This window comes from Halichoerus grypus, chromosome 3 (genome assembly GCF_964656455.1).
Source record: "Halichoerus grypus chromosome 3, mHalGry1.hap1.1, whole genome shotgun sequence".
Taxonomy (NCBI): domain Eukaryota; kingdom Metazoa; phylum Chordata; class Mammalia; order Carnivora; family Phocidae; genus Halichoerus; species Halichoerus grypus.
In genome coordinates this window covers 67,797,555-67,809,566 of record NC_135714.1, presented here as the reverse complement: position 1 = coordinate 67,809,566, position 12,012 = coordinate 67,797,555, and the positions used below count along the sequence as shown (strand labels likewise).

At 51.7% G+C, this 12,012-nt stretch overlaps 1 protein-coding gene across 1 annotated transcript; it reads left to right on the top strand.

Annotated features, from left to right (window-relative positions):
* The first annotated feature begins 6,297 nt into the window (after window positions 1-6,297).
* On the top strand, window positions 6,298-11,732 carry NKX6-1 (NK6 homeobox 1). Its single transcript, XM_036120165.2, has 3 exons — window positions 6,298-6,967; window positions 8,701-8,873; window positions 11,155-11,732. The coding sequence occupies exons 1-3, from the start codon at window positions 6,298-6,300 to the stop codon at window positions 11,410-11,412; spliced, it is 1,101 nt and encodes a 366-aa protein (XP_035976058.2). The 3' UTR covers window positions 11,413-11,732.
* Window positions 11,733-12,012: the final 280 nt, after the last annotated feature.

The window sequence follows — 12,012 nt, the reverse complement described above, 5'->3', positions numbered from 1 at the left end:
ACAAAGCATAGCCTAAAACCTGGAGAAAAGATAGCAAGCACATAGGCCAAATATCAGAAGCATTTGCCCCTGAAGGTGGGATTATGGGCCATTCTTTGTTTCTATAATTGTCTCTACTTTCCCAAGTGTTCTGTATTGAGCATAGTATTGTTTTGATAATCCGGGAAGAAAAGTAGAAAACAAAAATGATTCCAATAAAAATAGAAACTTGTTTTAGTACCATTGAGTCCAACAACGGAGCATCAAAAGGGTAGGTGAGGAAGAAAGATTTAAAATCTCAAATGTTCATTTTAGGGAGCTTTTGCTATTTGAGAAAGCAAGAACTGTCAGACCCACACTTCATTTTATGAATTTGGCGTTTCAGATAAAATTAAGTAAATGTTAATCCATGAACCCTGGAGTGAAACAAAGGCAGATGCCTCATCGAGATAGTAAATCCTGTATGGCACTTAACTCCGGAGGCTGGTCTTCCCTCGATAGAATGAAACGCTAAGAAGTTATTTTTCCACAAGAGGGCGGTAACTGCTCAGGGTTTTTTTTTCAAAGGGACTTCTAAAGGACCCAGACACTTGTAAACCAAGCAGCAATGCAAATGAAATAACTTTTTCTTAACGAAGAATAAGGAGCCGCACGTGTGAGGCACGGGAAGGACCCATTCTGACACATGCACGCACACCCAAGTCAGAAGCAACAACTCTAAGCAGGACATGAAGAGGAACTAAATTACCTAATTATGTTCCGTGGATGTTATTTATACAGGTATACAGGTAGAAGTTTTTCATGGCTGTTCACATCAGACACTGTAAAATCTGGTGGCTCAAACCGGGCTAGCATTTTATTCCGTAAAGGAATTGTAGTAACCCACAGACATTCCTTCAAGCACAGGATTTCCACGCCGGAGCCCGTTTTCCAGAATATACTTGCAAGCAAGGGGGTGTTCCCTGGAAGCAAATGGGTCTCCGCAGAAAATTCTGGAGAGGAGAGGATTATATATACACGTCTACATGCTTTGCTGAAATTCAAGACCAGTTTTCTCTCCAGCAAGGTATTTAGTGTTTTCTTGCATTTACTCTTGTTCCTGAATTTGGGTTTTGATATTGCAGACATTTCTGGACTTTAGTGTTCTTCATCTTCTGGGACATTTCAGAACCCTCCCTTCCGAGTGCACGTATGTCCAGTGAGAGCTCAGTACCTATTCAGCGACTATGCAGCAGGAGGGCCATGCTGACATTTGGAAGATTCCTGAGGGATGTCCTGGCTTGGGGTTTGAGATCTTTCCGATAGCAGATTCTAAGTCTACACCAGTCGCTTCCCTCACATATTTTGTTGGCCTCGTTGGGAGAGCGTGGACCACAAGACCCTACAGCACTCTCGGTCACCGGGCATTTGGTGGCCTCTTTCTACTCCAGCGTTTCCCAAATCCGTCTCCTTAGTTGCTGGTCAGCAGAAGCAGCCAAGGGTCCAGTTCCCCTTCATGGCGTTTACAGGAGGCAAAGAGACCGACAGACAGAAAAGCAGCCCCCTTCCCCTGCTCTCCTTCTCTGAGACTGACTTGTTTCAAGCTTGTGGACATTTCTTCTTTCTCCCTTGTGCCTGCTCGACCCCTCTTACAACACTCACATAAACCCAGCTGGCCTCCGGGTTCAGTCCGCACAGGCCCCACTCCCTGGCGAAGTGGAGTCCTTAAAGAAGTCATCTAGGCAATTGAAGCAAACACATTTCAGAGAGGTTATTGGCCAGAAACACACACCTAATTCCCTTCATACCCGCCACCCCCGCCCGTGTCCCCCGCCTTTTGCGAATGTAAAATAGGCTTCTTGTGGCTACACTTGAGTATCCCCGACACTGGACGTTAATATATTTGGGGGAGAATAGTTATCATTCATTCCCGACTGCTGAATTTAAGTACATTTAGCTGAGATTTCATTTGCATTCCTTCTGCGAGTTATCCTGAATTTAGTGGCTGTTCCTTTAACTTAAAGCAGAAGAATCCAAATGCGCCAGGCGATTCTGAGTCCAGGGTTAGACCGAGGGTAGGGTGGTCAGGGGGATCGCGCAGGCTGCGTAACAGTGGGAGCAGGCTAACAACCATAACTTGAAAACTGGTTCGTTTGTTCTCGGGCTCAAGAAAGTCAAGGGAGGCGTGTAGCTTTCCTCATCCCTATCATTTTAGCTTTTTTTGCAACCTCAAAATTTGCCAACACTCTTTCATTTATTTTCAATTAAAATGCAAATCGTTCGCTTTCAAACACAGCCCCCCCCCCCAAAATATATATATTGTGCTGAGATGCGAGGGGGATGTCGCGACCACGTGATACACGTTCTACTAGAGTCTTCTCCTACTTGGACTTAGAAATGTCTGACTTTATTAGGTCCTGGGCAGAAAGGCATGCGGGTCCTGGGGATTCCCCAAGGGAAAGTCCGGACTCTCTAGGGCGTCTGTAAGCCGCGTGCAGGACGGCCCCGACCAGAAACAGGCCTCCCTGGTCAGCATCGGGATCTGTTCTTCCAAGACTCGGCCCCTAAGGTGGTAATAGTTCTGCAGGGGCAGGGTGACATCTCTCCGCGCGCGAGTGACAGGAGCAGCCCACCCCCCTCGGAAGACGCCTCTCGCTCTTCCCGCTCCCAGCTGGAGACAGACAGAGCAGATCGATGACAACCAGCACCAGGCAGGAGGCACCCGCCTTCCTTCAGCGCAGCGCAGTGTGTGTCTGGAATACAAGCTGCCTCACGCGGGATTCAGGCACCCAGGGTTAACCCCCGGGAATCAAGGTACACAGACCCCAGAATTGTTTTGTTGTCACAAGAAAAAAATGCTGCTATTTTAATTCCTCAGTGTGAATGATAAATAAAAGCAAACGATGGAGATGCCTTGCACCCAGCTTTGCAACTATTTACCAATGTCAGTTAAGCCAGAGTTGGTTGGATTGAGTTGAATGTCTCTCTCATATTTCTCTGTCTCTTTACCTCACTTCTCCCCGTATCAGATACTAAATTTACAAAAGGAGAATATCCAATTCTTTCCCGGGTCACAATATTTACATGAAATAAATGGGGGATCGTTTTTGGAAATTGGAATCTTTGGGGATCATTGGCCTCCTTCCCCCGCTCCGTTCCTACCTAGTTCTTGAGAATGTAGTGTACTGGGGGAATGTGAGGAGGTCGCTGGTGGCCCAGGCGCGGGGGTTCAGGAGGGAGATTGTGTGCCACTGTCAAGTGGAAGCCCGCGAGGTAAGGAAAAGTTTCGTTTGTAACGAAGCGAGGGGCAGAGGGGCCCCAGCAACTCGGCCCCGGCTCGGCTCCCCGCCTCATCCTTCCGTTGAAGTCTTTCGGCCGAAATGGCAGGGCACTGGGGTTTAGACCCATAGCCCAGCAGAGCATCCTCCCTCGTAGGGAAATGCAGACAGTCCCCGCATGAACTGTTTTCTTGCCCAACTCAGCATAATTCACGTGGAGGAAGGAATTCACTTTCTTTCAGGTCAGAGTCTAAGGTCTGAGAAGTGATCTATTTAGCCCAGTCTCGAAGTTAATGCCAGCGGGTGGAGAGGGAAGAGGGGGACCAAATAAAAACAAAATTACTTTTATCTCAGAAATGAATAATAAAAGTGGCAAAGGGTAAACAAAAACATTTTAAAAAAACAACTCAAGCTCAAGCTGCCACCTTGAAAAGACCAAAGCTTTAGAAATGAGAGCTATCAAAGCGGAATAAGCCCTCCTAGCTTTTGGTGCTTGGACCCATAGGAGTGCTTTGGCACTCACAGTCAAACTCCATCCATGGGTGGTGCCGTTCAGATTTTATTCTTGAGCTATTTATTTCTATTTTCTAAGAATTAAGTTTGGACTTCATGATCTCATCCAAATTGCTCTAGTGACTACCCCTCATTGGTGTGTTACTTCAACACCCTGAAATCTCAGAATTGTGCAAAAGTCTTCCTCCTCCCTTGCACAGCTCAACCCTGCCAGCAATTTCAAGACCCTCATACAAGGGACCAGGGATGGAAGATAGAAAGGGAATAAAGGAAATCACTCTCCAACTCCTAAATCTTAGACATCCCATCACCACAACCCAGAAGGCTGGACATCTCCATCTCTCAAAACAACCCTGGAGTTGAGGGCAAGGGGCCAGAGTTTTGGAGACAGTTTTCAAAAACTTATAGTCCCCCGGGGCATACCCAGATACTTCTAATATAGATGCCCCTTTTGGTGATTCTGCTCCCGTGTAAACTCAGAACAAATAACGACAATAATCGAAGGAAAGAAAAGTTAAAAAAAAAAAAAAAAAAGGGTTCACTCCTCTCAGGTCTAAACATCACCTGAAAAACAAATATTCCCATTATGCTGATTCTGTTCTCTGAGTATTGAGTAACCCTATAAATGATATCATTGCTGAGAAACCTAAGAATGAAAAGAAAAGTAACGAAGAAAGAACAGAGAAGGAAAGAGGGCGGTGGCAAAAATGGAAGAGGACGATCCTTCGGCCTACTAGGGGATTAAGGACATCTATAGGCTTAAGGAGCAACAAATTAATTTACACAATTCTGGAAGAGCCCAGATGGCCTTTAATTAATCCCTTCAAAAGAAGGAGCTAGGCCAGGGCTGCGCCGGCTGCCCGCTCCATTAGCTCCATTTTACAAGGGACCAGACTGTTCGAGGTGAGGCGTCGCGAGCTCGTGGGGGAAAGGGGGGTGGGTAGGGTGACGCGAGCAGGCGAGGGGTGGAGGCGAGGGAAGAATATGAACTGCTTTTCCATAAAAGGGCTGGATTTTCATTATTCTTCTCTTTAAAAAGTAATACCCTCTCCGTCTCTGCTCCCCCCTCCACTTTTCCATTTTATTTAACACAATTAATTGAGGCGTCCGCGGGCCCCAAGGCGGAACCGCACCACTCGCCAGGCTCCACCCCCTGGCCCCACCCACAGAAGCGATGGAGGTGGGAGGAGGCGGGAACCAAGCGGGCGCGGCCCTACGGCTCGCCCTCCCCAGCCAGTCAGAGGGCGCGGCGCTCCGGAGTGGGCGTGCCCCAGAGGCGACGCGCTGCCCGAGGCTGCGCGCAATTGGAGACGGTGGTTACGCCCCCGGCCTGTACCCGGCTCCTCGGCTCCGCCTCCCCGGCAGCCTCTGAGTGACGTCCCTCAAAGTTCTCATTTTGGACCCCCACTTCCCCCTCCTTTTCGTCCCCCAGCTAAAGAGGGGTAGGGAGTGATGCAAATGTTTTATTACCTTTGAGAGCTTCATCTGAACTGTCAGGCCCGGAGGGAGAGAGGAGAGAGGAGAGGAGAGAGAGAGGGAGTGGAAGAGCCGGAGAGGGTCAGCTTGGCCAGAGGACAGGACTTAGAAGAACGAAGCCTGTAAAGCCGCGAAGAAAATGCGAGAGAGGAGAGGCAAAGGCGGAGAGTGAGAAGAAGAGAGGGTGCTGGGGGGGGGTGGGGCGGGGGTCGCCAGGCCCGTTTGCAGAAGTGGACAGACGAACGGAGCCGTAACCGAAGCCGTCAGACTTTTCACACTTAGTCTTTGTTTTTCTGTGTTTTTTTTTTTCTCCCCGTTTTTCTTTTCAATATTGCAACTCTAGTGCCCCGTGGCCCAGAGGGGAAGGCGGGTTGGCGCGCCGAATCCGGGAGTGGCGGGGATTGGTGGCACTGCCCTTTCTGGCGCACCAGCCCCTGGCAGAGTCGGCGGAGGAAGCCCGCCCAGAGGCAAAATCCTCCCGCGGGCTGGATGCGCTCTCTCTCCCCGGGAGCAGCGAGCGCCGAGTGCGAATCAGCCTCGCAGCGAAAGAACAGGGCAGTCAAGTAAGATTAGAGGAGCGCGTCCGGCGGAACCTGGAGTCCTTTAAACCTCCCCAAAGAAAGCGAGCCAGTCCCTATACGCCAACATCGAAGTGGAGATTCGGTGACTCTTAACTTTGTTGCAAACTCTGGGGCCGGCCTGGGTTTTGCTTTGCTTATTTCTCCCGGGGAGATGAGAAGTAGCGCACATTGAGAGGCGAGGAAAAGTGAAGAGAGAGAAGAGACCGAGATTGAGTCCACGACTCTAGGAGCGAAAGGACAGCCAAACCCGCCCGGACGCCCACTGATCTCGGCGAGCCACCGCCTCTCCAGTGGCGTGTTTGGACATTTCTGCTGCGCAGCTTCGAGAGCAACTCTCGGCGGCGGCGTTCTCGGCCCAGTTGGCAGGTCGCCTCTGGGAGCACGGAGCTACTCCTCGCTCGCGCCCTCGGCACTCCTCGCTCTCCTGAGCCCCACCGGGGCACCGGCCGGCGCCCTCGCTGAGTGGCTGCGGGCTCCGGCCTGGCCGTGGGATGTTAGCGGTGGGGGCGATGGAGGGCACCCGGCAGAGCGCGTTCCTGCTCAGCAGCCCACCCCTGGCTGCCCTGCACAGCATGGCCGAAATGAAGACCCCGTTGTACCCCGCGGCGTACCCCCCGTTGCCCGCTGGCCCCCCCTCCTCCTCGTCCTCCTCATCCTCCTCGTCGTCGCCCTCCCCGCCTTTGAGCGCCCACAACCCAGGCAGCCTGAAGCCCCCGACCGCGGGGGGGCTCTCATCCCTGGGCAGCCCCCCACAGCAGCTCTCAGCCGCCACCCCCCACGGCATCAACGACATCCTGAGCCGGCCCTCCATGCCCGTGGCCTCAGGGGCCGCCCTGCCCTCCGCCTCGCCCTCGGGTTCCTCCTCCTCCTCTTCCTCGTCCACCTCCGCTTCCTCCGCTTCGGCAGCTGCCGCGGCGGCCGCGGCCGCTGCAGCCGCCGCCTCATCCCCAGCGGGGCTGCTGGCTGGCCTGCCCCGCTTCAGCAGCCTGAGTCCGCCGCCGCCGCCGCCTGGGCTCTACTTCAGCCCCAGCGCAGCGGCCGTGGCCGCCGTAGGTCGGTACCCCAAGCCGCTGGCCGAGCTGCCCGGCCGGACGCCCATCTTCTGGCCAGGAGTTATGCAGAGCCCACCCTGGAGGGACGCCCGCCTGGCCTGCACTCCTCGTGAGTACGATCGCCTGAGTTGTGTGTGTTCTGCCCACTCTCGGGTCATGGCCCCTGGTGTGCATGGGGATCCATGCACCCTCTTGGCTCCCCAGTAGGTTGGCAGCGCCAGAATCGCACGATTTGGGCTCTGCCAGGGCATTCATTGAGGGACTCTGGCTTCCCTAAGCTTGCGTCCAAGGCCCCCCCCCCCCCCCCCCCCGCTCTCCAAGTCTTGGGCACGCCTCGAGGAGCGGGTGTGCATGAGTCCGCGTTGAAAACAACGCGGTGCTAGGCGTGTGTCTCACCCGAGGCCTCGGCTACTCTGGAGCAGCCTGACGACAATCTCAGGCCCTGCCTGGGTTAAAGAGGTGGGAAGGGCAGGAGAGGCCATTGAGACCCCGGCTACACCCCTTCTTTCCTGGCTCCCGACTGTCGGCGAGGGCCCCACTCTACCTACGCCAGCTTAACTGGCCTCCCTGCGAACTGGTGGGGCACGACAGCTGCAAGCCCTCCACACCCCCCGCCCGAGTGCGTGTATTTGCATGTACGTCTCGGCCCAGGGTGTCCCTACCTAACCTCTTCGTCTTCGAGGAGCTCCCCCCCCCCCACTCCAGTACAGTCGGGCCGGGTGAGCCCATTGAAGACAGGCCCGCGGCAGCCGCAGGAGCGAGCTCAGTCACTTCGGGCCACTCCCCTCCGCTGGGCTCTCACTTTCCCACCTGCCTCGGCCCCGGGGAAGGGGTGTGGGGGTGGCGAAGGGCCGGAACATCCTGGGCTTGGGAATTTTGAGAAGCATCGTGGCCCTCAACATCCTAACATGAAAATGAACCAGAGGAAGAACGAGGTGGCGACAGAAGGACCGGGGAATATGCACATCCCACCAAGACCTTGCTTCAAACCAACTGAGTTGCCCCGCGATCCGTCCAATTTTCTGGGTAGTTGGCCACCGCCGCGGAGGCTCCTAATCTTCCAAGTGGAGTTCGAGGCCCAGCCCAGGTCTTTCTCTTGTTCCGTTCTTTGCTCTTGACCGAGTCCCCCGAGTCTCCAGGCCTCTTTCGTGTGGCTGAGCGGCAGTAACTAAGGGAAGTTGCGGGAGCTAAGTAGAGGCTCCTTTGGGAAGCCTCCGGATGGAGGGCGGCCCGGGCGGGTGAGGGTGTCGGGGAGACGCTATTGTATTCGTTTTGATGGCCATGTAGGGACCGCCAACAAAGGCGGCACCCCCTCCCCCTCGGCCGCAGAGGCGTTAGACTTGGGGGCGATTTAGCTCTCTTGTGTGCAAAAAACAAGGCGCCCTTTGTTGTGCGGACACAGGTTAAGAAAGCGTTCAAGGAAAGGAAAAAAAGGGGGGGAAAGAAAAAAAAAAAACTAGTCATCCTCAAGCAAAGTCTCCGGGGCCGAGCAAGCACTGACTGGACTGGGAGGCGAGAGGAGCCTTTTCCCGGCATTCCTCAATTTACTGGGGCCTGGTGATTCGGCCCCGGCAAACTTCAGCAATGCGCTCCCTCACTGTTTGACGTCTGTGTTCGGCAGAAGGTTATTTACTGCTGCTCCAAACACACCCGGCTTTTAAAAACAGGTGGGCGTAAAAAGGCCAAGGGAGGCGCGCGGTGGGACTGGAAGCGCCAGACACTTGTGATGTCTGCCGCGGAATAAGCTTTCCAAAAAACATCGTGTTTTGAGTTTGTTTCTATTCAGTGGAGCCGCTTGTAACCGATTGTTTTTCCCCTTCCCTTGTTTATCTGTTCTCGCAGATCAAGGATCCATTTTGTTGGACAAAGACGGGAAGAGAAAACACACGAGACCCACGTTTTCTGGCCAGCAGATCTTCGCTCTGGAGAAGACTTTCGAACAAACGAAATACTTGGCGGGGCCCGAGAGGGCTCGCTTGGCCTATTCGCTGGGGATGACGGAGAGTCAGGTCAAGGTGAGTAGACCTTGCAAACCTCGAGGGATGGTCTCCCAATTCCCAGCGCGCGCGCGCGCACATAGACGCGCGCGCGCGCACACACACGCACACACAAGGGCACGCGCGCGCGCACACACACACAACCCTCTAACAAACAGCCGCTCCGGGGTGCGGATCTTAGGAGCCTGGGGAGAAGATGAAATCAGCGAAGGGGGTGGGAGTGGGGGTTACAAAGGCCCTGGGGTCTCGAGGCGGGCAAACTGTTGATGAACAAAAGGAATCAAGCCCCCGCCTTTGAAATTAGGTTAATCTAGATAGCAGCATGTGCTGGGGGATCTCGCCATTATTGGAGAATAAAAGCATGACCGAAATATCAGCCCTTAGAATAGATCACGCCAGTTAGATAGCTTCTATTTATTCAATCTGTAAGGATATTCAAGCTTTTGTTTGTCAATTCAAGCTCCGCTAGTTATATAATTTCCCGATGTAGATCAGCCTTATAGTGCTACTAAATTAACTTGTAGGTTAAAAAAAAAAAAAGTCCACAGGATCCAACTTAGCAGGACATGAATCTGCTTTTAGTTTACCTGAGGACCAAAACTTTGGAATAGCAATTTTCCAAATGAATTGACAAGATTATTACTGTATTACGAAAGAATTCTGTTTAAGTTCATCAACAGATGTATGATATTTTACTGTTTGTGACAACAATTTATAATTAAAATGTCACTTAGCTTATAAGTTGTATAGTATATTTCCAGGGAATCAAATTTGAGAAATCTTTCCCTGAAAAATAAAAGGATTGAACCAGTAGGTAAATTAAATCTAATGTTTTCCAGTATTTCCAGTATTCTTTTTTGTGTCTCTTCTTCAGTTTATTATATTTGGGTGTTTTTGGAGGGGAAGGAGTGTAAGTCTGTTTTCATTAGTAATCTTGTTGCTCCTTAAATTAAGTAGGAATAACTGTTAGCCACGTCTGCTGGTTAGAGTGTATTTCCCCTGGGGCAAGCATCATAAAATGCATTTCAGGAGTGATTTTGTTTGTGACCATTAGAATACCATCACAGTTAAAATTATTTTTGCAGTGGTTGGTACAGAGCCTACCACAGTAATCTGGAAGTCTTCATTTGTCACCGTAAATATGTCTGTGTGGCTAAAAGTGAATTATTATAGCTGTATAAGGAAAATAAAAATCACTTTCTTAACAATTCTGATTCTCTAGATAAAATACATAACGGATGAGAAAAGGGATGAGTAGCATAAAAAGAGGATAATATCTTTGGGAAATTGTTTGCTTATTGCTGATGCTTTAGGTTAAATTATGTGTATCAAACACGGTGTCAAACATCGTGAATAGCTTAAAATATTTGTTATATAAAATAAATGTCTTAGAGAAGAACAATATTAAAATAATATTTGAAAGACTAGACATGCTAACAGTGGGAAATAATGTAATTGGCAAAATTTCACTTTAAAAAATAACTAATGAAAATTTCAGCTTGATTTTTGGTTTTATGAAAAACAAACCACAGAGAAAGACTCACACACAAACTACTGTGATGATTTTAGCTAACCTATTCAATATTTTCAAGCATTTATGTTGATTATTATTAGTGATTTGAGGTTTCTGTTTTAGCAAATTTTTTTCTTTTTTCTTTCTTTCTTTTTTTTTAACTTTACATGGTACATTACAAGTGTAAATGGGGAGGGGAGTGTTTACCTACCATGTTTGTGTGGATTCAGACTTGAGATCCGTGAAACAGACAAATATCCAAAAATGAAAAGGAGAACAGAGGTAATTGGGGTAAATGCCGTACTTTCCCCCCCAAATCACACTAAGAAGCAAGTACACTTCAAGTTGTTTCAAAGTCTTAATCTAAGAAAGTAAATAACAAATAAAATCACAGTCATTATGAGGCAAACGTAGGAAGGTGAGAAGTTTTCTACTTCAAACTACAAAGTAGGAAAGCGGGCTCATTTTTAGGGAAACTTATTTTAAGTTTCCAAGTTTTTTCTCTTCTTAGAGATAGCTCACTGACAACGTCTGTACTCTTGTGTTACTATCGCTATGGCAACGGCAGTCAGTTTGTTGGTGCCGGATACTCGGAGGAAGCTGGCGCGTTGGAGACAGACTTTGACGGCCCGAACAAGGAAGGTCTCTGAGGGAGGGTGGCAGGCCGTCAGGGGCCCGCCCGCTGGAGCGACCAGGGGGTCTGGGAGAGGCAGCCTTGCCTGGATCCGCTCGCCTTCAATTCCTGTCCCCGCTGGCTCCCCTCTCCTCCTCTTTCTTGGTCCTCAGGTCTGGTTCCAGAACCGCCGGACCAAGTGGAGGAAGAAGCACGCGGCCGAGATGGCCACGGCCAAGAAGAAGCAGGATTCGGAGACCGAGCGGCTCAAGGGGGCTTCGGAGAACGAGGAGGAGGACGACGACTACAACAAGCCTCTGGACCCCAACTCGGACGACGAGAAAATCACGCAGCTGCTGAAGAAGCACAAGTCCAGCAGCGGCGGCGGCGGCCTCCTGCTGCACGCGTCCGAGAACGAGAGCTCGTCCTGAGCGCCCGCCGCCCCCCCCCCCCGGCGCCTGCCGGGCCTCCGGCCTCCGCCCTGGGGACCGCGCGCGCCCCGCCTGCCCGCCCCTCGGGGCCCCGGAGGACCCGGCCCCAACCGCCGGGGCCCTTTGCTATTTTCTGAGATGTACATATCTATTTTTTTAACCTGGAAGTTGAGGGGGCCGGGGAAGAGAGAGAGAGAGAGAGAGACACTCGGGGGTTGATCGGAAGGCAGAAAAGACCTCGAAATGCACTGCATAGATAAGGCAACCGAAACTCGCAGCTGGGCCACCGTCCCGGCCCCGCTCGGTCCCCTAGACCCGTCCCCCCGGCGCGAGCTGCCGCGGTCCCCGCACCGCCCCCTCCCGCCTGCGCCCCCGCGGCCGGCCGGGGCGGGGCGCGGAGAGGTGTTCTTGAAGGCTCCACACCCACCGCAGGGACCTCGGAGCCACGCGGGCGGGCCACCGCCACAGATGGGAGGAGAGCGGGCGGCTTCTCCCCCCACAAACTGCTGTGCCGACTAAAGCAACCTGTTGAAGGCTCTTTGTAAATAAATCGTGAGTCACACTGACTAGAAGTTACTTTATTGTGAATATTTAAAATGT

Excerpts from the sequence above, each read along its gene's own strand:
- NKX6-1 (XM_036120165.2), top strand. The coding sequence starts at position 6,298 with ATGTTAGCGGTGGGGGCGATGGAGGGCACCCGGCAGAGCGCGTTCCTG. Across the intron at positions 6,968-8,700 it reads CCGCCTGGCCTGCACTCCTC|ATCAAGGATCCATTTTGTTG; the intron begins GTGAGTACGATC and ends CTGTTCTCGCAG. Across the intron at positions 8,874-11,154 it reads TGACGGAGAGTCAGGTCAAG|GTCTGGTTCCAGAACCGCCG; the intron begins GTGAGTAGACCT and ends CTTGGTCCTCAG.